General features: G+C 44.8%; 1 protein-coding gene across 1 annotated transcript in view; it reads right to left on the bottom strand.

Moving 5' to 3' along the window:
- The window catches only part of pitpnc1a (phosphatidylinositol transfer protein cytoplasmic 1a), a 28,603-nt gene extending 2,385 nt beyond the window's left edge, over positions 1-26,218 (bottom strand). The window contains exons 1-6 of the mRNA XM_079282022.1: positions 25,648-26,218; positions 9,266-9,414; positions 7,301-7,389; positions 6,543-6,550; positions 2,243-2,314; positions 1,134-1,229 (exon numbers count right to left, since the gene is read on the bottom strand). Coding sequence (XP_079138148.1) covers positions 1,134-1,229; positions 2,243-2,314; positions 6,543-6,550; positions 7,301-7,389; positions 9,266-9,414; positions 25,648-25,695 — 462 coding nt within the window. The 5' untranslated portion in view covers positions 25,696-26,218. The remainder of the gene's footprint in view (positions 1-1,133; positions 1,230-2,242; positions 2,315-6,542; positions 6,551-7,300; positions 7,390-9,265; positions 9,415-25,647) is intronic.
- Between the last annotated feature and the right edge of the window lie 270 nt (positions 26,219-26,488).

The following is a 26,488-nucleotide window of genomic DNA, read 5'->3' as shown; positions in this document are numbered from 1 at the left end:
CAGTGTGCGGGGGTGTCACAAAACTCTCTCCAGCCCTGCTGGGAAAACACTTGCAGTGTGAGGCGGAAGAGGCTTGTTGCAATTTGTCTGCGCATAAAACGTGTCGTACTTTAATTGGCAGACCTTTTAAAATGATTTTATAAAATACCACCATTACCGATACACTGAATAGATTCAGGAAGTTTTCTTCTTCGCTTTCTTGCTGAGAGTTCAATGAGAAAATCGCCACCACTCTCATGTCTGTACATCTAAATACCAAGCTACAGCCAGCCGGTTAGCTTAGCTTAGCACAAAGACTGGAAACAGGGGGAAACAGCTAGCCTGATGTGGTTTTACGAGGGATAACGTGGGCTCCTGGAGTCTTTGCTGGCCCCCTTACAGTACACTTCAGGACGTGAGCTCGGCCAGCAAATAGTCAGGCACCTAACCCCTGTTAAATCGACAGCGCATTTCAACCAACACACTTGCTATTACTTCATTGATGCTTTCGAGGTGTCTGACTTCATTCATGAAACTGGTCTGTGTTGTCAGGTATCGGTCTTTCAAATCAAATGATATTTCCATTGGCCGTGTGACATCCACTTTTAGCCCTGGACAGCATCTCTGTGCTATTTTTAGCTGTGAGAGGATAAAAGCAGAAGACCATGAAGCCTGGTGGGAGGTGTGTGTGTGTAAGTGGGGGTGCCAATAATAAAACACCACTGCAGTGAAATCATGGCCCCTCGTGATTATTAATAGCTCAGCATTTTATGAGCATCACACCCTGACAGACGGACACACACACACACACACACACACAAATGTCAAATCACCACAGCTAATGTCCATCACCTCCCCCTCACATAAACATGCATTTCCATCACTCTGAAGAGGCAGATGGTCAAAAATGAGCTGGCGCTGCAGGAGAAAGATAACACTGTTCTGTCTTCTCACACGCCAGCCCTTCTTCTGATCTTTCATTTGTGGACTTGTTCGCGCCCCCGCTCGTCTCCATACTCTCTCTCCTCTATTTTCTCCTTTTCATCCCTCCGTCCTCTGTCTTTGTGTGCATGCGTTCATTTGCCCCGTGCTCCTCTACATTCATACAAACATGTATATTTGTATCATGAGGCCAATGGCTGGACTCCCCTCACCTCTGACTCCTTGTAGTGGCGCTCGGGGATCTCATCATAGCAGATGTCCACGAAACACACCTCTGTTTCCTCTTCTTTGGGCTCGCTGCAAAAGATCTGAGGAAAAGGGAAGAAGCCAATGTGCGAGGAGGCCATTTAAATCATCAGGGGGTTGACGTATGACGGTGCGTTGTCCTGGTACGGTTGTAATGGGGCAGCTTTACACACTTACTGACAGAAAGGAACATTACATATTGTCTCCTTAAAGTCCAAAGCACAGGTGTCCTTCCTTCTGGCTTTACCACACTAAACCAAAAGGATGTGACTCACTCCCTGTGGCCAGTGCTTTCTTCCTGTGTCTGACTCACACAGGAACAGCAAAGCAATGTCGTCTAGTTATCCGCTCCTCAGCACAGTTTCACCGCTCCTGCGTCACAGAAAGTTGATCACACTTTTTCCACGAGCGTTCGTACAGGTGCAGCGGAAGGGAGAAAGGCCAGAGAGAGGGACGGTGAGGTTATTACAAGAGACGAGGGAGAAGAATGGAGGAAGAAAAAGACAGAGCGCACAAACGGTGAAGGCAGTGGCAGGAAGTGTAAGCGGAAGGAGCAAACACTTCCGAAACACCTGCGCTCGTTACGATTAGCTTCAAATGTGAAATTACGACCGTCTGTGAAACCACACTGGGTTTGCGTCGCCCCTGAGCCGCCACTAGGCGGAGCTGTGGCCTCGTGTTTTCAGCCACAGTGTGGATCGAGGCAGTGTTGTAAAAAGTGTCTACAGGATTGAGAACATAGTAGACTAAGAGCGCTAAAGCTCTTCCTCATCCTTCACTTAATATCGGCAAAATCTCACAATGAAATGATGGCACAATGATGCCGTCACCCTCCGACAAAGAGAATTCACCGGCTCGGATTTGGAGGCTTTGAAGCAACAAGGTCGGTGTAAATATGGGAAGAAGTAAAAAGAAAAGAGGCAAATTAAATAGACGGACAATTGTGCAACAGGGGACTGGCAAAGGTACAAGGCAGGAGTCGGTTGAGAAGCCATGCTGAGATCCCTTTAGCTTTGCCAGATCTTTCCACACAATACAAATCCCCCAACCACACGACACTCTCAGCTCTACTCACATTGTCATTGCTCCCTTTGTTGTCCTCGTATTTGGTCTCTATGTGGATGGAAAACTTGGGCAGGAAGGAGCACTGGACGGAAAAGACAAGACAAGAGAGTGAGGAATTGATATGAACAGATGATAATTACACAGACCAATTGTGTGTCTCTACGTCTGTGTCGTATCGGCCAAACCACATGAGCAGTAATGATTACCACTGTGTAGATTCACTGCACCTCTCTCTTTCTTCTGGAGCACCGCCCGCACACGCCCGCCCGCCCGCCCGCCCGCCCGCCCGCCCGCCCGCCCGCCCGCCCGCACGCACGCACGCACGCACGCACGCACGCACGCACGCACGCACGCACGCACGCACGCACGCACGCACGCACGCACGCACGCACGCACGCACGCACGCACGCACGCACGCACGCACGCACGCACGCACGCACGCACGCACGCACGCACGCACGCACGCACGCACGCACGCACGCACGCACGCACGCACGCACGCACGCACGCACGCACGCACGCACGCACGCACGCACGCACGCACGCACGCACGCACGCACGCACGCACGCACGCACGCACGCACGCACGCACGCACGCACGCACGCACGCACGCACGCACGCACGCACGCACGCACGCACGCACGCACGCACGCACGCACGCACGCACGCACGCACGCACGCACGCACGCACGCACGCACGCACGCACGCACGCACGCACGCACGCACGCACGCACGCACGCACGCACGCACGCACGCACGCACACACACACACACACACACACACACACACACACACACACACACACACACACACACACACACACACACACACACACACACACACACACACACACACACACACACACACACACACACACACACACACACACACACACACACACACACACACACACACACACACACAGTAATATTGTCTGCCGTTCATCAGCTCTTAAACACAGGAGCTTGATTAGATCAAGACTTAACACTTCCTATTAATATACAACCAAAAGAATGCGGGTTACATAAGCTGCTGATGTACAAGCTGGTGTGTGTGTGTTTGTGAAGATGTGTTATGTGTGCCACAGCAGGACAAAGACAACCGGAGGGATGAGGAAAGAATGAGCGATAGAGGGCAGCGGGAATGAGTCCTAATACCTGCAAAGTTAACATGTTTGTCAATGGGCTTTTGGTTACATAACTTAAGAGATGTTAACGTTTTGTTCTGTAACATAAAATACACTAATAAATACCCATCACTTCAAATTTGAAGCTTTTACCAACCTTTAAAAAGACAGTTGCTAACAAGGAGATAAATGAGACAACAAAACGTCACCACGGCGACCGTTTTTACAGCCGAAACTCACACGATCCTGGTTCGTCTGTAGCCACGTTAGCTTTTTACTTCTGCCCATTACATTGTTACTGTAATTATTGTGCACAATGCTTTTAGTCAGTGCTGCCAGGTCTCACTGGCATTGTCACTCTTAGAATGAGACAACAAGCAAGGCGTGTGTGTGTGTGTGTGTGCATGTGTGTGTGAGAGAGAAGATAAACGCACACACCTTCATTCTGGAGAAGATAGACGAGACTGAGCTTTTATACAATATCGTATTGAGTATTCATCTCACAATACAGTGAGTAGGCAGCATTTACAAGGACTCATGCAGTGGTTACTTGCCAAACATGTGCTTTGAACATGTACTTTTTAAACTCCTTTAACTTTTCTTACAAAACTTGATGAATGAAATTCCTATGTCTCATGCAGACACTGCTGAAAAAAAAGAGTCTAAAGCCACGTGAGCCACTGAGTGAGGTGCCGTGAGTTAAAAGGTGGAAAGAAGAAAGATTGTGGATAATTGAACTCAAAACCCGAACAAATACCTCCCTCTCGCTCCTCTTTGTACATCCGTGACCTTTCCCCTGACCTATGCACAAGCAGCAGCGTCGCCTGTTGCTGATTGGCTGTTTGCTGCTCATTTACAGAACCAGGGCCGTTACTTTGCATCGACAGCTGGGTTCTGTCATCAATGTCACGTCACATGAAAATCCAGAGGCGACAGTTCCTTTCGAACAATGGCGGCTCCTTAAGAGGTTGGCGTAGATGCTGCAATAGCATCAGTTATATTAGAGCTGGAGAGTATTTCTTCATTAAAAGAAGAGAGAAGAACGATTTCCAATGACGGGTTCTCAGATGGTTGTGTGTAACAGGTTACGAACAACACACACAGATCAGACAGCTAGCTGACTACGATTAGATATTCGATGAATTCGTTTTGGATTTGTGCTGACTGCACCTTTAAATGCTGACATCGGCACACTAACTGGTTCAAAATGACAAAGTTAACATGCCGATGTTTGCCATCCCAGTTTAGCTCGTTAGCTAAATTGAAACTAACATTAGCTAATCAGCAAATTTTGACCGAAAGATGGTGCGAGTTGAAAAGTGAGATTTTCGTATTAGAATATGCCAATTATTATCATCATTACATTATCACAATTCACTCCGAGAGGGACAGAAATATCTGTACCAAATGCCATGGCAATCCATTAAATAGTTACGATGATATTTCACTAAAATCCCAAAATGTCAACCTGCTGGTGGCGAGTATAGAGAGTATAGAGAGAGGAAGGCATGACATGAAGTCCCATGAGGCAGCATGACTACACAAGCGCCATCAACACAGACTGTAAATACAGAGTACATCTGGACAGCAGTTTTGTTAGAGGCTCTTATCAAAATCATGATGATTGCCAATTTCAGAACACAGGGAGCGGCTTTGTACACCTACAGCATCATTTTTTCAGGAAAGGTTGCTTCTGATAATTTTCGGCAACCTTCCCGACCTCCTTGCAACACCCAGATGTTTCATGCATCTGCACATCTGTCTCGTGGGGAAATGATCGACCAGCTGCTGATTTTATTTGTGCCTCATTGATGTTCCCTTGATGCCTGACATAAGCTGTTCCTTTGTCCCGAGCAAATCATTAGTGCTTTTTCTCAGTGGCGGTAAATTAACCAGTCGTACCACAGAGAGCTGTGGGGTTTTTTAAAATGTTTTTAAAGGAAAATAAACTTGATTAGTTGATGTTTGCAGGAGGATCGGTGCAGCAGGGTGGCAGGCGCCGGACCAAACAATCAGTGAAGAACGATCTAGGCCCGAGGGGGACGTTCTTACATCTCGATTTGACATTTCAACCTTCATTATGGTCCCGAGTTAAACTTGATTTCAGAAACAAGCAGCTGCAATTAGTTTCCTTTAGGGTGTCTTTGTGCCCCAATATGCATATGACGAGGAGCTCGTACTGTGTATTCAGAAGGAGCTTAAAGTAAACTGGTGCCCCTTTTGCATACAAAAGAGTCAGTTCATCAGGATTCTGATCAGGATTTATTGCTGATTCATTGCTGGCATATCCAACTGGCAGTTGACCCCAATCAGACCCACAACACACTGGAGCTATTAAGTATAGCACTTGGCCTGGGAACACCTTGAGATTGCCAAGGAAGAGCAACATCATAATTACCTTGTTTAGCATGCTGCCAACATGACTGACTCGGATGAGCAGTGGAAAATGAATGGTTGATGTTAGTCTCTTGGGTACCATTTTCATTTGGATGTACATAATTTAGTAAAACACAAACTAATCATTAAGTAAGAAGGAGAAATATGCAAAGTGAGAAAAAAAAAACAAAAAAAAAAACATTCCTTCTGGATTTATTCAGGTTTTTTGACGGATGTAAAATGACGTGTGTTTGAAAGATGTGATGGGTGAAGTTAAATGTCACTGTATGGAAAAGGCTCAAATCTGAGACGAGATGTTACTGTTTGGATTAGAAGAAATTAGCTGTGAGCACAATCTGATGAATGAAGGCAAGAAATGTCCAAGATGTTTCTCTTTCTCTCTCTTTGTTGCACACACACACACAATTGCATTCAAGCACACAGCAACGTGAACACGTGCCCTCATTCAAATGTCAAAAGGCTGAACAGTCTGAAACATTTCCAGGAAAGGAAAATGATTAAAAGAAGGGAACCTGCTGACGTAATACTGGAGCATATCGCAAGACGTTGTATCCGAATAGACCACAGTGTATATACCCTGTATGCACGACAGGTGTGAGCAGTGTGACAGATGGTGTTGCAACACATTTCATCACGATTCAAAGAACCATGAATTCCTGCAGCAACTTTCCCGATTAACCTTCAACACCACAAAGATTAACATGTCAGCTTTTTGGATCGAAGTGCTTTTTTTTTTTGCATGTGTGGTTTTGTGCATGGGTGCGGACACATTGAGAGGACTCACCGTGTACTCTGACCATATTCCCAGCAGAGGCCATCAGTGTAACGGGCAGAAATGGGAGGAGTGTGATGAGGGCGCAGACAGGTAGAAGAGAACAGAGGAATGACACAGTATGAGAGAGATAAGAAAAAAACTATTTAGTTCAAAATGGACAAAGGACCATTGAGCCTCAGCAATAGCACTTCAGTCTCAGCGATGGTGTTTATGAAACAGTCTCATGAACGTATTATGGACATACTGCACAACACAGGAGAGCTGCATCATGTGATATCCGCAGGCTGATGATCGTGTATTACCCGTCAGTATTTTTTGTTAAGCTTGTGTTGATGTTTAGCCTTCCGTTTGACCATTTCTCTTTCAGTTAAACCCGCCTGTCCTCTCTCCATCACTTCCACCCTCCCAAATGACCTCCATCTCCCCGTCTTCCCTGCCCTCTGCTCATTGTGGATTCTGAATATTATAGAATATTGCTTCTGTATCTCTTTGCCCTCCAAATGATCCCATATAATGGCTGCCAGCAGGTGAACGGCGCCATGATTGTAGAGGGCTGCAGAAAATGGAAATGTGTAAATTGTTCAAGTAAAAATCTGCAGAAAGCCATGTTATTACAGAGGAAGAGATCTTTCTTTAAAGAGACGGGTTTTTTTTTAAACCAATGCTAATATTTGTGTGTAATATAGTGTTCTTTAGGTAATAATGATGGGACACATTTTGCACATTTGAGATAATTGTCGCACAAGGATGTGTAGTTAAAGCTTTACCTGTGACAGTGTAGGGGTAATAGTTCCAAGCCTTTTCTGTGACATAGAAGATTTTAGGGACCACTGCTCTGGCCCAGCTGGGCAGCTTGCTGAAACACAGAGAAAGAGCGGGCGTATTTGTAAACTGTAAACTGAAAAAGTTAGAGGACTGATGATATAAACAACTTGCTGTACAGTAGAAAGTATCCCTCTCTGAAGGTGTCTCCACTCTATTCCTTTCACCCAGAAAAAGCAATGACAAGCATCCAGCTGTTTGGAGCCACGGAGGCCATACAGAGAAGCCAGGATGCCCCCTGGGGAAGTTAATTACACTGATTACACGCTCCACCCTGCAGTGGAGTTTCACCGGATAGATAGAGAGAGGGACATGGAGCTATTACTCTGCCCAAATTGATTCTAAATGGGGACAATTGCAGCCGAGTAGACGGCACAAGCAAAATGCAAACGATTGCTGAGGAAGAGAAACAACAGGGGCCAAACATTGCTGAGCTGGAACATTTTGAAAACAATGCACGATTTCACAGGTGAAAAGACCAGATTTCTGGGACAAGCGATACCTTTAACAATTGAACAGTACGTCGAGAGTTTCAAGAATGAAAATTGAGTGCAGCCTGTCTCATTATTGAGTCCAATCAGAAACATCACTGCATTCCAAATCACAGTCGGTTCAGATTGCTGCTGATTGTCAGCCAATCAAGCGAGGCAAATAGCACCATGATTGGACACAACGGCAAAATTCAGCGATGCGAAATTCCACTTTCCGGATAATTCTCTTTTACAGCAGCCTTTGATTATTTCTGCTCCTACATTATCACCCTCGTCCTTCTTATTTTGTGTCTCGCAGCTATAATTGAATGTGGAAATGATACGGATTCCGTACGGACCATCGGGAGGAGACGGACGCTTCCCTCTGGTCTCTCTCCAATGGACTGTCAAACAGCCAGGGGAGTGTGCAGACACAGCAGACTGGTCACATGTCCTCACACTGCCTTAACTACAAGCCACACACACAACCACACACACACACACACACACACACACACACACACACACACGCATAGACTGCAGCTATATCGTGGTAACAGGTGGTCTGTGGGTGGAGAGAGGCAGGCGCGGTGTCCAACAGTGACTGCTCAAATTATCCATCACTTACACTGACCTTATCTCCCTCTGCCCACACACACACACACACACACACACACACACACACACACGACACTAAATCTTCCCGTCCTCTGAGTTTGTCAATGACACTTCACATTTCCCAAAGGCCCACTTACTTGTCACTCCGGACCACGAAACCTTCCCCTCTCTGCCTCTCACATTGGTCCTCTTCGTAAAGATGCACGCTATGGCAGCACTGTATCAGACTGTAGGTGTACCTGATTCAAGAGCGTTAACACTCTTCCATCCATCCTCATCCATTCTGTTTGTTTATCTCTCATCCTTTGCAATCGTTATGGATCCAATAAGGGAAACCACTGAAGTACTGAACCAGACTTTCACCTGTACTCGTCTCATCAGTGTCCTCAACAAACAGTCCAACTGTCCTTTATATTCTGTGCACACACTTATTTGTTTACTGCTGTAATGCTGCACAGCAAAATTGATGCAGGTGTGCGATGAGGAGTTACAGTCAGAGCAAATTGACAAATGACAATGAGGAGACCACACACACAGAGAATTCAACCGCAATCTACATAAAAGAAAATGATAATCATGTCCTATATGTGACTACACACATACTCAGCTATTCATTTGAATAAGACAAATGTTGACATGAACACATCGTAAGATACCTATGGATTGCTAATCTATGTCTGCCAGGACTCTCCTGATATCTTCATCAGCAGCTGCCTAACGACCGCTGACCTGTGGTAGAATACTGAGGATCATTCGTGTGAAATGACATATTTTTTTTATTCTTATTGAACATACGTTACATGGCAAGAGGAAGACACTCACTTGTTGAGGTAGATTCGTTTCTCGGTGAACTGGCCCGATCCGTGCTCTGGGTCCTCGTACGGCTCGTTCTGGACCACCTCCACCCCCTCGCCACGCTCACTTTGCTCATGACTGTGTTTACTGATCATATACAGCTGGCCAATCCGGTACTGAAAGACAGACAGGAGACAGACAAACAGATGAACCTTGGTGTTAGATCAATTGTTTTATTGATTCATTGAATCGAGTGAGACATTTAAGGCAGGAGGAGGAGGTCATGCCGACATATTAGCAACAAACTGTCCTTATATGCATCTGGAGTTCAATTCTGATGAGGCAACTTTGAATGGAAACAACATGCTCTTCGCTTGAAGACAAACAACTGATTTAACGGTATAGTTTTTAAAGCAGCCATAAAAATAAACACAGAAGGGAAAACACCAGGGTTACTGCTTTCACTGAGAGGTCCTGACACCTTGGCACAGTCGCCATAGGGGAAGAAAGCTGCAGGGTATTATGAGCTGTCAGATATCAGGTCAGGACCAAGCAGGACAACAATAGTAACACTAGCAGCAGCAGCCAGTGAGGTGACCCTATACCACGGCCCCTTGGGGCACATTAGTCAACACCCACATCTTTCTCTCATCGCTGAATGTCACTTTTTGGTCGCTTTGATTGGCTGGTTCGTCACACTGCAACTATTTTCCGTACATTTGGAAAACGACAAGCATTAGAGCGAGAGTGCTCCAGGACGGAGATTTCCGACTACTTGTGGGCCTATTTCCGGGCCGGGGGAAATAGATACGGCCTTGATGGCGACTTATGCCACTCTGCTGGAATGCCTAGGGGTCATGTAGGACTCAACTGCCACACACACACACACAGCTGTGCTAAGCTCTTGGGGGGGGGGGGGGAAAGAACAAGAACTGCCTGGGATGTTGACTTGTGACTCCATATCCAGCCACAAAAAGCAAGGAATGGAGAGAAGAGAAATTGGATAGTGTGGTGGAAAACAGCAAAGCCAATGTGTACCCGTAAACAAGCTCAGGGTGTAACTTCTTTCATCGCAAAGCCAAATTTTTCCATCTGCCGACCATGAGAGAAAAAGCAAAGGGATGAGGCAGAGTATTCCGAGCTGGAATGTTGATGGCCGTACGTTTCTGACTGAACAGCTGTTGGAGTCGGGCATCATTTTTCCGCTGCAATGACAGTCGCAGGCAGCAGGATCCTGTGTTTAGTCACACAAACACACGGCACACATACAAAGCACAGTGGCAGTGGATGATTTGTGCATGCAAAACAACAATAAGGAAGAAGAGAGACAACTTAAAGCTGCTCTAATCGATATTACTATCACCAATGGATCCAATGATTGTATGTATGTAAAAGGGGTTTGAACCCACAGAGAATTATCAACGGTATCGTGACTAGCTGGTGGATATTGTGGAGCTTTTAGCAGCTGAAGAGCCAGATATTTCACTCAGGAGTTCGGGGAAATCGTAACAAAATAAGAAGAGAGTAAACACAAAATCTATTATAGAGTGAGGACATGTTGATGTTGAAATTAAACTACGCAGTTTTAAACATTTAGATCTAGTGTTACTACGACTAGAGATCTTTGTTGAACTGCAAGATTATTATAATATGTATGAAGAGACGGACAAGGGCCAAAATCATGCACATGCAAAATACATATTGTGTAAACAGCATCGACGGACAAGAATAGCTGTCACAAGGTGAAACTAAACACCAGGGATATACTAAGGACAGAACATGAAGCTGCTGTATACTGCATAGGTACTCATCCAAAACATTTGAGACCCATCTTTGTCCCTTTGTTTGCAAAAGGGAGTTCGTTATTCAAAGGCGTAGAAATCGGCCGTAATGAGTTGACATTACTTTGACTTAACCGCAGCTTTACGCGATCATTTGTTGCATATTTCATCTGTATTTATGATTCACTGTGATCGAGAGTGAGGAGGTCCGTGACTTTCAGACAGCTAAAAAGAAGAAGGATGAGGTTGTCGTACAAATCAATCATTGCATTTCCAGAGATCCCCGTTTGGGCAAAGAACAAAGATGAGAAGTGGTGTGAACAGCACACATGAATCTCACCGCTATAGACGAAAAGCATTGAAGGCAGAGTAACCACTCGAGGGGACCTCTGAATGCCACTCTGATCACACTGATGGCCAGCAACAGCGCATTAACACGGGGCACCACCTTTCATGTTTCCCACGGCTCATTCAGGGCTCAGACATATTGTGTAAACACGCCAGCTGTGACGATGTTCTTCCTATCTTCCATTGTAGCCCCTGTGGGCCGTCTACCTGATGGCTGCAGCTGATGAATGAGAGGCTGTTTTCATTGTTGTCTTTGGAAATCTTGCTCTAATGACGAGGAGGGAGAAGTGGCTCTTGCTCAGGTTAGAAAGGCCATGAATAATCTTTTTTTTTTATCTCTTTCTATTCATCCCGAAAGAACGTAGAGCCATCGGGTAGGAACCAAGGCTGACAGCAGGGAGAAAAAATGCTTCATCCATGGCTCGGTGCCGTTTTTTCCTCTTCCACCTGTCATTAGATTTATCTACACAGTCAATTTTCTTTATTTCCTTCTTTTTTATCCTCACCCTGCCTCTATGTCCCTACCTCTGTGTCCCTGCCTCTGTGTCCCTACCTCTATGTCCCTGCCTCCGTGTCCCTGCCTCCGTGTCCCTGCCTCCGTGTCCCTGCCTCCGTGTCCCTGCCTCCGTGTCCCTGCCTCCGTGTCCCTGCCTCCGTGTCCCTGCCTCCGTGTCCCTGCCTCCGTGTCCCTGCCTCCGTGTCCCTGCCTCCGTGTCCCTGCCTCGGTGTCCCTACCTCTGTGTCCCTGCCTCTGTGTCCCTACCTCTGTGTCCCTGCCTCTGTGTCCCTGCCTCTGTGTCCCTGCCTCCGTGTCCCTGCCTCCGTGTCCCTGCCTCCGTGTCCCTGCCTCCGTGTCCCTGCCTCCGTGTCCCTGCCTCCGTGTCCCTGCCTCCGTGTCCCTGCCTCCGTGTCCCTGCCTCCGTGTCCCTGCCTCCGTGTCCCTACCTCCGTGTCCCTGCCTCCGTGTCCCTGCCTCCGTGTCCCTGCCTCCGTGTCCCTGCCTCCGTGTCCCTGCCTCCGTGTCCCTGCCTCCGTGTCCCTGCCTCCGTGTCCCTGCCTCCGTGTCCCTGCCTCCGTGTCCCTGCCTCCGTGTCCCTGCCTCCGTGTCCCTGCCTCCGTGTCCCTGCCTCCGTGTCCCTGCCTCCGTGTCCCTGCCTCCGTGTCCCTGCCTCCGTGTCCCTGCCTCCGTGTCCCTGCCTCTGTGTCCCTGCCTCTGTGTCCCTATCTATATGTCCCTACCTCTGTGTCCCTACCTCTATGTCCCTGCCTAATGTCAACCTTTCCTTTTGTAAACACCTCTTTTCACTCTCTGCCACCAAACTTTGGAAAAAGTACCTCATTATGTTGCATCTGTTAAAGCCACATAGAGTTCAGTCACTTTCAGCACTCAGTCCTCTGTATCATTAACTCTGGTTATTACTGGTGGTTGAGAGCTAACATTTTTATTCATCATGTTTGTCAGAGGGAGACTGGGAAACTGGGGAAATATCATCCTGATGTTGGTCCTTCTTCTTCCTTTCTTTCAATCTCTTTGTGCAACTCATCTGTTTTGTCAAATATGAAGCTACAGCCAGCAGTTAGCTTAGCTCAGCACAAATAATGGAAACAGGGGTTGGTTATATTTCATATGTTTAATCTGATACAAAGACTGGAGAGTAAAAATTACAATTCACTGTTACTGCCTCAAGCCCAGAAATAGACACAGACATAACCCACTGTTAAATACGGAATCGTCCTTTTTACACCATAGTTTTTGGATGGATTTTACAAAAAGACTGTTACGCGTCTGGTAGGTGCTGGTAGACAGATTTAGTCTTCATTTGGACTCGAGCTGCAACAATTAATCAATTAGTTATCAACTGTTAAATGAATCGCCAGCTATTTTGACAGTAGATTAATAAATTCTCTGATTCCAGCTCCTTAATTCTAGATATTTTTTTTCTAGATGTTTCTTTACCCCTTTATGGCACTAAACTGAATATCTTTCAACGAGACATTTGAGGACGTCATCTTGGGCTTTTGGAAACACTGATCAACATTTTCCACCATTTTCTGAAATGTTATAGACCAAAAAACAAATTGATTAATGGAGAAAATAATCAACAGATGAACAACAATGAAACGAATCGTTAGTTGCAGCTCTACTTTGGAGTGTTTCCCCGTTTCCTGTCTTTGTGCTAAGGGCTGTAGCCTCATCTTCAATAGCCAAATGTGAGAATGGTCCAAACCGGAGACGGCCACAAACACACGTCATTCACTGCACACAAGTATAAAACATGACCATATCAAAGCGCCCCTCTGTGCTTTTACTCTCAAAAAGCTCATTTCCGAAATGTCAAACTTTTACTTTAACAAGCAGATGAATGTAACAATATCACATGACGACATCAGTTCAAGGTAATGGCAGCAATGTCCTGGTTACATTTAAATGTATCCCCAACACACAGGAATTAATGAAACACATCCTGTTCTTTGGAAATGATTGAAGTAAATAAGTATTTTCCCCGGTGAATGCAACTAAAACATGCAACCGAGTCGCCACGGCTTGATAGTCATGCACGAAAAGTAAAATAATATTTAAAGATGAGAGCGCTGAACCAATTCTGTGATCAAACTGTCGCATACTGCCTCTCTGTTTTAACACAACAGCAGGTGGTGGGGAGCTGTTATTGTGCTGCAGCCAAGGAGTGTGTGAGTGTGAGTGTAAGATAAGACTCCTGACAGTATGCGCACACACACACACACACCCACCCACACTTCTGCATATAAGACAATACTGGGCACAATGCATACATGTAATTAAAATTCAACCAGAGACAGAGTACCGGTAATTACTGCTTTAAGCGCTCTGTATTCTTGGATAAATGACTGTGCTCCTGTGCAGACAAATGGCTTCTGCAGTTTGACGTCCCCTTCAGGGTTGTGTGTCGGGGGGGCAACGGATCATAAAAGCCACGGTTCGTCTTGTATCGCGGTTTTCATTCACGGATCGAAAAAGTTCTAAATGGAATCCTTTTAATTTGTTATCGTCATCTATCGTTGTTATTTACAAAAAAACACAGAAAAGATTGTATTTTATTGCAAAAAAATTTGGAATAACATAACGAACATGTACTAATTCGTTCTCTAATATCTATTTTTATATTAACATCTCCTTCAAACAAATGTATATATTCAACTTTCTCTCCCAAAAACTACAAGATTACATTTGAACACACCGTGATAACGTCATAATTTACCTTCACCCAATACACATTTATAATGAACAGAGCTGAGCTGATTGTATTTCTATGGGAAAACCAGTTTTTCCACTTTTATTGTTTGGCTATCAGCTAACGGAGCTACACACACACAGCTGACTGCATCACCAGCGATCTGCAGCCAGAGGCAGTTATTCCATCATGCCTTTCTACTGAGCGTCAACCTCACGTTTACACTGGTATTGCGGGGAAAAAAATAGACTTGAATCGACTGCTGTGAGACGGAGCTGAGAAGCAAGCAGACATCTGAATAGACATCCAGACATCTGAGTAGATGAAAATGAAAGTCTATCTGTTGCGTAAGACCAGCGAGTGGAAAAACAAGTCTGATACACTTGGATACGTCTAGACGGTTATTTATTAAATAATAAATAAAATTTAGTGAAAGTGAATACTTCCTTTGGCTTCATTAAATCGGATGTGATGTGAAAAAAGGAGTTTATTCATTTTAGGCCATATCACCAAGCCCAACGGTATCTTTTAACAGCTTTATTCATGAAGTTGTATTCCCTCTGTTCCTTCCCAGATAAATGTTTGTGAAAGCCATCCTTTATTATCTCGTCTGCCCATATGGTGGATGAATTATTCTGACATCTGAGGGCATCTGCTGCTGTGAGAAGAGGGGTCTTCATATGTATATCTGTGCACCACATTTGTTTACGTTGGCAAAGGCTGATCCTAATTTATCAAACCACATGAGAACACCCATATTTCAATGCTGGGAAGAATGTAGCAGACGATGAATTAGAAAAATAAAACATCCACCTTCCTGCCAACAACAACCAGTCCCCTCTGTGTCAGGAGAGGACGGTTGCTTCCCCATAGCGCACAAAGACGAATACAAACATATCTTCTAATTATCTGATCCATCATGAATATAGTCAATTTGAAAACAGACAATAGAGAAACAAAGGAAAGCCCGCTGGGCTTGTTACGGTACAGAACTTATGTTTCAGCTTGGTCAAAGTACTCCTGTGGCGCTGCTAATGCTAAACACACACGTAACACACTGCTAATATCACCAGCTGAACTTAATCAAGGCAGTCAGAGAAAGAGACACACACACACACACACACACACACACACATGTGCTTGTACTAACGAGAACACAACTCCCACCCACGACTACACATCTAACCTGAATACTTTCCTGAGCACACACACACACACACTCACACACCACACTGCTGTTTCAGCAGAAACCAGGGCATGCTGTTGAGAGCGAGTGCATATGACTGACTGTATTTGCTTCACTCACGCTGATTCAGCAGAATGTGAAGGTGAGCATCGACTCCCTGTCAAGGTTTGATGAATCCACAAGCCACAGCATTGCGGGTCACACAGGCAGTATAGGAGGACGCCAAAGATGGCAGCAGGCTCAGCCGCGTGTGTGTGTGTGTGGCCAAAACACGAGTGCATGTCGTGCCACACGTTGTCGTTTCCTAATTTCATTGCCTTGCTCAAGAACTCAGTCAGTCAGAGCAGCATGCAAGAGCAACAGAGCGTGACAGCTCTGAGAGCAAGATGACTGAGTGTCAGTGGCAAGATGAGGAACTTCACATTCTACCAGAGTACACCTTTCGCATTTTAAGTAGAGTCAAGTGAATTCATCATGCAGAACTTCTGCTGTATGTATAACATAGATGGAGTAGACCACGTACTCGCCTATACAGTAGTTGTATTTTGTGCTTCTTTAAGGGAAAATTGAAGGGAGGGCGTATAAAATATAAACGTCTGTTGTAGCGTCATAAAATCACCCATTAGATGACCGACAAGCATTTCCCAACATAACATATTTTGTATAAGTACCACATGGGTGACGCACTGCAACAATATCAGAATTCTGTACAGATATTGGTTTTATGTAACCAGGGTTTGAGATGTTCTGCCTCCGCCTCACTACAGTAGATGGGAATTCAATTTGTATCACTGGGTGAAATGCACTCGCACTTTAGTTGTGGCAACAAAGAATATGTCCGACTGCTGAAATGAATGGACTGAAGTGGAAATGGCCCCAGCCCTGATCCGCACAGCGAGGTCTTCTTAAAGCCACTTGCCAGGAGCAAAAGACTGCATTACATAAACCATGTCCAAGACGTGTGGAGAAGCATCATTTATCAATACTGTCGTGCATCCATCTCCACCCGTCTTCCCATCTGGCATCTCTGCAGTGTCTGAGGTCACTGAACCAAACATTACATAACGTCAAGATCAATCACTACCGATCACACCACTACCCTTCATCTTTACTCCCCGCCTGCAGCACACTGGGTAGCCTACCGAAGAGATGTGCTCATATGCATACATGTACCGGGAGAGAGAGGAATAGGGGTGAGGAGATGATTGGATTGAAGTAGATTGGCAGAGAGAGGTGAAGATGGCGACAAGGAAAAAGAGTGCAGTGCTTCAGAAGCAAGGTGTTCAAGAAACTGACTGTTGGAGCTCTTACATAACAGGACTAGACTGAGGGCAGCTGTTTCCCTCTTGCCCTGCCCGCAACTCCTGTTCCTCTTCCCTTTCATATGATGCATGTCACTTTCTCCTTCAAGCTTGCCAACATTGTTTTGCTTCGCAGTACCAACTGTTTCCTCCCCTCCCTGTCTTTGCCTCTTGTCTCCATACAGGGGGGAGAGCATCATTACATCAGCCATTCTTCTGATACGAGTGGATGAAAGCATTTCACCCCTTTTACCAGAACGCAACTCCTTATTTCAAGCCCTACGATATTACCTTTGACAATATTTCGGGACCAACATCACATTAGGCCTCGCCTGGGCTGGCAGCGGCAGCAGTATATAACCGTGAAGCTTTTAAGGACTCGTTGATGCAAGACAAATGCCTGCATGAAAACAAAATGAAATATTATCGGATCATAATGTATGTTGTGCGTGTTTACATACAATTTACATGTATGTGCATTCATATATGTCGGATATCATCTAATAGAAGAATTTGGAACACTTGGTTCTCAGATTAATCCTACTAGCTTTGGTGATCTGGGGCGACTATGTGGTTAAATATCTATGCATTGATTGCCATAATTGATCCGAAATAATGACATCCACATCATCCTCAGCCGTACTTTGCCTTTCACACTAATTAGCACGCATGCACGCTCAGCTAAACTGGTGAACATGGTAAACAATATACCTGTTAGCATGCTGCTTGTAAGCATTTTAGCATTCTGAAAATAGCATTTAGCTCAACGCACCGCTGTTCCTAAGTATAGTCTCAAAGAGCCACAAGCATGCCTCAAGACTTGTGATCCTTAGTCGTGCATGTTAAATCAAAAACCAGCAGGAGAGCAAGTGCCTTTTTTGGCATCGGGTGTTTGATGTTTGACTGCTGACATACACTGTGATGCTGGTTCACTTGACATACTGAAATCCTGAAGTGCATGGAGTGTTACTGGTGAGAAGGAGCCTGAAAGATGGGATCAGTCTCTGTGTGAGAAAAGGGTGAGATTCCCATCCAACTCTGAAGACCCTACGGTGACACAATGTGAGCTAGCAAGAGAGAACAGTCGGAGAAAGAGCAGAGATAAAGAACAGTGAGTCACAATTCAAGTCAATGAATGTTGGCAAATTATTTTTGGTTCACTGTCAATTGGTGCTGTTGGATTCAGTTAATTTCGTCATACAAGTTGACCACAAGCGCTCTTTGGTTTGGTCTTGGATACAATATCAGCCTCTCCATCTACTTTCTATGACCTCATGTTTTATCTGCCTTGATGGAGCCGACTGTAACTCGGAGACGCTACGCACCCTCACCGTTGCTGGAACAGGGTAAGCAACTGCAAAAAGAGACGCTTGTTAAAAACCCTAAAAAAGGTTGGCATGACATCACACCAGCAGTGACAGGTGCAGCAGACCTTTTTTAAAGTTTGGAAAAAGTACGTCACACATGTGTGTTTACGCACGCAGTTTGGCAACGGAAATAAAAGCGTCGTACAATAGCTTTGTCAAGCTATGACAGGGCATTAACTACCAAAGATGAAACCTAAACAAGTCAATTTTCCAGATCGGTGTGCTATTAGTGAGTGGATAAAATACATTAACAAGTGGCCCAATATTTAGTGGCAAGATATATACATGTGTTTGGTGGAGAAACTGCATGCAACGATAAACCAGCCAGACATTACGAGCATGCAAGCCACGAGATGCATTCATTTTTTAACAGTCCAGAGGTAGTCAACACGTCTTTAAGGGCAGGGAGGCTTAGGACTGAGCATAGAGCAGTCTTTATGGAGTAGGGCAGTGCTGTGGGAAAACAGAAGCTGGTTGTAGAGCCAATATATTTGCAAATGTTAGTTTTTTCTGTTCTTGGGAAAAACAGGGGGCGGGATAAGCCGAGAAAGTGTCGCATGAAAGAAAATGTGAGGTGTGGAAAAATCTGAATTGGAATAAGCAGTGTTATTTTTATCAACTCAGTCAAATAGTGTTGTTTGGGAGGCTTGGTTCAAGGCAGCAAAAGCAGTGGATACTGCTTTTTGAATAAACACAATAAAATAATATGACCAAACATGCTCACTGTACTATTGCAGTTCACTCTGCTGAGAAAAAGGAAAGTACTGTAGTGTTATAACAATCAAGGATTTCTGGTTGGGCAACAACACTGTTTTTGGGATGCGTACACTTTATTCAAATTCCGTATGTTAAAGCTAATTCGCTTATGTTTGCAGAATAAGCTGTTTGGCATTGGCAGAGAAGATTTGGCAAATTTTTCATGGATGCAACCCACATACTCATCCCAGAAATGCATGTTCCTTACAAATAGGGCACCGTTTGAAAGGTAACTAAACAGGCTTTCCAACTGTATACAATTCATTGCCAAGAAGCATCGTTACAACAGAGAAATAATCTACCAAACACTCATTTCCGAACATTTTGTTCCTACTGGTTCCATTGCCATGTTGAAGTGCTGAACTCTCTATCGACGTCATCACCGAGCCATTTACGAAAGCTGTTCACCAGATTATTAGGTTTGTCAAAACACAGTAAAAATCATTAAAAGGTGTGCAAAAATGTAACTAAATGAACTTAATGTGAGGAGACAATTATTAATTGCGTGCCCTTTAGTAAACTCTTTTCTTCTGTGTCTCAGGGAAAACAGTTGGCTGTGTGGGTCAATTGGTTTCAAATACACACACACACACACACACACCAACCTTCATACGCATGTGCTCACTTACTGCACACAAGAGGCCACTTCATCATCAAAGAGATTTGTAATCAGTTGTGAGCTGCTGATGTTCCTATAGTAACCAGGGACACTTGTACCTGGTGTAGTATGTACACTGTATCTGCGCACACATGAATACACCCACAAACGGTAGAAGGGTGTGGACCTGCATTTGCATGGATGTGTTTCATGGTCAAAACAGGGCTGTTTAATTGTGAAGCAGCCCTTTGGCATGGCACTAAGAGCCACTCGTGAGAAGGTTAATATCACATGCAGGTATATTTCACGTTACTTTAATTGTGTTTTGCTAATGACCGGGTTGGGAGATGATTGGGTGCCAGCGGAGTTGGAGTGAACTTCTCCTTTGAAGGCGAACCCTTTCAAAAGAATCGGGTGTCATTCGGACACATTCATGTGTGTTACATGTACGGATTGGGATCATAACGTATGCGTCAGCAAGGGAGCGGTCTTGTGATTAGCAAACTGTCATTCAGATGAAACAAAGAACTCAGGAAATCTATTTCACCCCGGTGACAGCGTAACGTCTGTGAAACAAACGTGATGGAATATGGATTCATCAACATAAAAAGACGCGACGATGGCAGGATGGGTAATGATTATGTGCCTTGAAGAGTTGTTTATTTTCCTATCCTTTGTTAGAAGGGCACTTGTTGTAGTGCTACGCTCAAGTGCCCTCCTACTCGTCTGACCCTCTGTGAGCCTTGGCAATTTACGGTTATCAATAAGGGGCTTCTTTGCGTAGGTTGTCAAGCATGTTCACGTCCATGTAAGCAGAAGCATAATTTCTGTTTGGCAGATTTGTTTCCTATTTTAACACAAGATTGAAGGCTGAAGATGAGACTTTCTTGTTTCGATGGATGTTCTGTAGCAACCTCTTTGGGGGAAATCAGTGCCATTTAAAAACAAAAGAAAGCAAATGACTGATGCACGTCACTCCCCATTATCATATCATGTATTCATGTGTGCGCAGATACACAGTGTACATCATGATTCTGATCACACAAACAATCCACCGCCAATGCGTCCTGATACATTGTGATCACATTATAGTGTGGCGTGTCCAGCTGGTGTTCTTCTCACACAGCATCTCTCCTACCACCTGCCCCATAACTCTAGCGACACATTCACAGTGTGTCAGCACAGCTTCTATTCTCAGTCGCCATTGCTTCTCCTTGTTTAGACAGAATGTTGACAGTAAGTAAGGTTTAGGAGGAGAAGAGCTGGGGCACAAGGGAGAAATGGAGAGACGGGCGATTAAGAGCTTCCTGTTATGATAAGGTGAACGATGACAGCTTCCCATTAAACCGGAGGAAGTGCAGCCTGCACACACAATCATATAAATGCATTTTTCACACCAGTGTAGTCGCCAAACCTGAACTTGCGAATCGGCCGATATGGGCTACCAATGAGATACAAGTGCATTATAAAAAATATGTGCATATATATATATATATATATATATATATATATATATATATATATATAAACACCTCAGAATGTGTTTTCAAGACATCAGCAAGACAGCTTCGACTGTTTACTTTTTGTCCCCAGCAAAGCATGATCTACACGATCAACACGCAGCACATGTTTCTGTTCGTAGTTTTTACTGAAAGTTTTTTGTCTAAAAGCTTCATCGCCTCAATGTCATAAATTGCCTGCACCTCTGCTGTCATTGTAACGTCAAATACCAAGGCCGTAATCTCTGCTGTATATCATCTCTGTGCGGATTTGCCACTGCGTCACTAATCCAGTGCACCAGAATCTAAACACCCCCCCCCCCCAGTCCCCCAACTCATAACAAGCACATGCAGAATGATGAAGCACACTAACATGAGAATGTAGGAGCCTGGATATGAAAAACATATCGCATTTATTGTCTGCAATTGTTCGCCAAAAGATGAGCCACGCCGAGCACAATGTCTGTAACGCCAATGTAGCTGGATCCCAAAAAAATGTATGACACAGAAAACAGCAACAGTCTGACTCGGAAAGAGAAGAGCTCAGCTGGAGAAGAGCAGAAGATTTGCTTTAATAGCGAAGCCGTAATCTCAGACAAGGCTTGTGAGAGCAACCTCGAAAACACCACCAGGGTTTCAATTACCCCCACAGCGGGTTCTCATTCAGCGCCGTCCTGTGAGCCGGCAGGCTGGCAGCTGGATAGAAGTCAGGCAAATGGAAGCAATTTAAGGAATGGTATGCGGATAAATAACCAAACTGACTGATCACTATCAGTTACAACCTGAGGTAGAACATAACAAAGCAATGTAGAATCGACTGTTGAAGATGTACGTGAACAGGCACTGAGTACAGACCATTGCAACAGTCCAGCAGAGGAAGCAACGAATAAAACGGAACATTGGAAAACATAACAGCAAACTACAGCAGGGTTCAGCAAAGACGGGGCAGAGAACCACTCCATTGCGTTCTCTTTCTTTGATTTCATGTTAAAATCCACACATGCCAATTTCAAGAGTTGAAAATGTACTCCACACCAGTACAGCATATCAGCTGAGCAGATGTTGGAGCATACAATCCTTCGTAGCTGTATGTGAGATTTGGGCAGTGCTGAAGATTAGTTTTGGCCTGTATATCCATTCATCAGATATACCGGGTTTCATTTTCTCAACAATATGAATTTTTCCGTATATCGCCACACCGGTGAATAGCGTGCCGATTCCTATTTACGTTAATCTAAATTATAGTGTTCATTCATGCATTTTAAAACATTTTGTTTTGAAAAGGAAGCACTGTTAAAGTTGTTGGCATATCTAAATTATCTAAATATTTAAAAGTTGTTGTTTTTACTACGTTGCAGTGTGCACAAAAAATGGCTTATTCTGCAACTGTTTCATGCATTCTGATGTCTTCATATATTGTATCATGTTTTGTTGTAAGCTACCGCATAGTAATTAAAGTCTTAAGTATATACACATTGACATTTAAATGTTTTTTTAAATATATATTCTAAGTAGTCCTGGCAGTATAATAAGCACTATACACCTATTGAAAGGCCCAGTCATGCAGACAAATAAATAAATAAAGTACAGATGCTCAATAATAATTCCAGAGGCCAAAACAAAATCGTTCTGAATTAGACAGACTCTCTGAGAACTGGCAGATCATCTCAGTGAGCATCTCTCTCTCCATCTGGCGTGAGAGAGCCAGGTCTAACTAACAGGCGTCTCGCTAGTCCGAGCACAGAGTCTCCACTCTGGGGACGTAACGATGTTGGGTGTGAGCCTGGCGTCTCAGTACGCGGGGACACAAACAAACATATGGAAACCCCCAGAGACTGACCTTACACTGACTGGCTGATGTCCCCTCAATCAAAACAAGCTTCTGTCTCCGAAGAGCGTTCCACGGCTTAGTGGTACCAGCGCAAGCTCTACAATAACTCAGAGATCATTTAGAGAGAAAGCCTTGCACATCTGTTCAGTCATTGTTGATTGAAGTCGCTGTTCGATTACATTTTTAATTCTTAAGTTGTTGCTTCCAGACTGATAAAGACATCCAACACAACTTTTCTTTCTGTGGCTACAACATGACTCCACGATCAGGGAGAATGTCAGCATGTGGGTTTGTGTATGTCCTGTTACTCTGGCCTCTCTCTACTATTATAAGTGATTGTGATGATCAATTTGCAGCTATTTCTTAGTTACATGTTCTTGTAATCGTCAACTGAACTGCATCACTACCATGAAGAGATCATCATGCCGGCGTCTCCAATTTTGTTTTCTCAGCAGTACAATAATGTAATCATCTCCTGAAGACTTGTAGATTGTTGGTAATGAAATTCCTGATCTGTGTGTGCAACAAACACGTCCACTTCACGAACGGACTCGTATTTATCTGTGCCCGGTTCAACAATCCGAACATGAAAGGATGATGATGTGAGTGAAGTTACCCACGGCAACTGAAGTGCACGTAGACATGTGCTGTATTGTGACAGTAACCACGAAAGCCTTCGTCTAAAACCAAACAGCAAGTAGACAACCTGAGCTTAGGGAAATATTTGGCAAAAAGGACAAACTTAAGTTTGAAACTTGAGGTAGTTTATTATGCAACTGAGCACTAAAGAGGAGCCTGTTTCCCTCATGCTGCAATGGCATTCAAGGGGATTCTGATTTGTGACTCTTATGATGTGTCAGCAATGCATACAATATAACCCGGACCCTCAGGCACTAAATGGATTACTCATCATAAATCCGGTATACTGACTCTGTGAGATGAAGATGTGTTTCTATCATGCATCCAATTTTCATAGAAGCCCATAGCAGTCATTTGCGTGTCAAGACGACGGCGCCGCTGAAAGATATGTTGACCACATGTCATCGGTTGCTGCTGTGTTGAATTAGGAAAGAAGAGAAAGTGGTTTTTTTTTCCCCCTTTGACTTTGTTTGCATCAGAAAATAGTTTCCATCACCAGTTTTTCAAACTCTTCTGAGATAATCTCACACACACACACACACACACACACACACACACACACACACACACACACACACACACACACACACACACACACACACACACACACACACACACACACACACACACACACACACACACACACACACCGATCGATAGACTTCAGGAGAGGCTGTTCAAGACTCTGATTAAAAAGGTACAGATTTCATCCTCACCCAATCTAAGAACGCAACAATCAGCTTGGCTGGACTGCAGTGAATGATTGTATCTTCACCAACAGCACGGCTGACTAAGACACATTTAATGGTGGTGCAGTATCGTGACTCTTTGAACCACACTTATTCACCCTTTAGGTGGGAGCCCATGTCCCGTCATGAACTGGGTTAAATGGGGTGTAAAACCTTACAGTCGCAGTCTCAATAAAACACCTGCTGGAGCATCTGTTGTTTAGGTTCAGGCGTGAAACATTTAAGAAGGTAGGACTGAAGCAGATACAGGAGGGACAGGGGCGGGACGAAGCAGAAATCTAAGAAACGCAGTCACAACTCAGTTGAGCACTGAACATTTGGAAAAATACTGTGTCTTATTTTGCATCCTAAAATGTCAAACCACAGCAGCAATCCTTGATGGTGGTGCTGTTTCTGTGTCACTGTGACCTGAGGGCAACTTCAGCCAGCAGATGCTTCTCTCCCTCATCCGTTCTTCACCCCTACCCGTCTCCAAACAGAAACACTGTGTGAGAAAGTGTCTCTACGGATGAAAGGCGACCAGAAATGTGCATTAAATAACTGCATTTCAGTCATTTAGCCCTGAGACGGAGTGCCGTAGAACGCATGCATCAATTACATGCACTCAAAAACAAGGAGTACAAAGGTAACAACACAAAAAGTCATGTGGCCGATAAAAACACAATGTTGTTTGGAGGAGAGGAGGCAGAATAACAGCTGTGAACACATGTAGTAGAAAGCAATTAGCGTCCACACACATCACTTATCACCACTTACAAAGCATGCAATCACAATCCAGACACTCACAGGAAAACAGATGCACGATTTGTCCATCGCTTCCAATAACAACACGCTTCCCTCTGCTGCTGCTGACTTCCCTTGAACACATTAGAGCTTTTTAGGCGAAAAGAGAGACAGCCGCAGCGCCACCCGGTGGTTGCTCTGTGACCGCACCTCGGATACAGGGGCGCAATACGTCCTTTGGTGCAAAATGACAAACGCATCACTCACAACTTTGCAAGATTACGGTTTGATAGTAAACAAAACGTGCGGACCTGCGATTCTGTAGCTGTTAGCGCACGCATTTGTGATGGAAGAGCCGCCAATCAGCAGACAAGAGAGGGACGCAAAACACGAGGAAACCCAAGGAAAACTTCACCTACCTCCTCCACTGTGAGGGGCATGCAGATGCGGTACTCCTTCATCAACATAGTCCTTTGTACGACGGTGATGGCAACGCAGAGGAAGGTGTAGTGGGTTGTCGGGCTTCGGTCTGGAGTGCGATGCTGCAAAGTCAGTTATTTCATTGAACTCATTTGTCCAGAGAAACGAGGCAACTGAGTTCCACAAATTCACGAAATCCTTCCTCACTCGTGCATCAGCAGCAAACCCCCCCCCCAACGTGAAACGCGCTATGCCTACGTGAGTCTCTACACGCCGGGTCCGAAGTACAAGGGGGTCTTTTAAGGGTTAATTTTACCCTGCAGCCGCCAGTTTGTAGAAACTAATCCAACAGCATCAATTTGTTGTTTTTCCGGGTGACGTCTGCAGTGTGGAAAGTGTATCGAAATCACACCAAACTCCCAAAACAAGTCGCTTTGAACTCGCGCAGCTTGAAGCAGCTACTTGTAACCGGACGAATATTGATCCTGTCGTCGTCGCAAACACTCTTCATTTAACCGTGTGCACTCTTCATTTAACCTTGTGCACGTTAAAAGGAGCTCCTCGCGTGCACCAGTGTGTCTCCTGCTCCTTCGACAGAGCTCCGCTCAGAGATGCGCAGCGTGGATACGCTGCGTCAAGTGAGCGCGCGCGAGAGAGAGAGAGAGAGAGAGGGAGAGAGAGAGAGAGAGCAATGTGCAGGAACCACGAGGATGTCGCTGTAAAACAACGATGAAACTTTTGAGCTAGTGTATAACAAATACAAGTAATGTTAAAATGTGTTTTGTTTTTTTAGCAGCTGTTGGCCTTTTGCGTCAAACATTCAGTCAGATCTTATTGTCA

The sequence above is a fragment of the Melanostigma gelatinosum genome (genome assembly GCF_949748355.1).
Source record: "Melanostigma gelatinosum genome assembly, chromosome: 13".
Classification (NCBI taxonomy): domain Eukaryota; kingdom Metazoa; phylum Chordata; class Actinopteri; order Perciformes; family Zoarcidae; genus Melanostigma; species Melanostigma gelatinosum.
The sequence above is the reverse complement of the archived record's forward strand: the minus strand, read 5'-3'. Positions and strand labels throughout refer to the sequence as shown.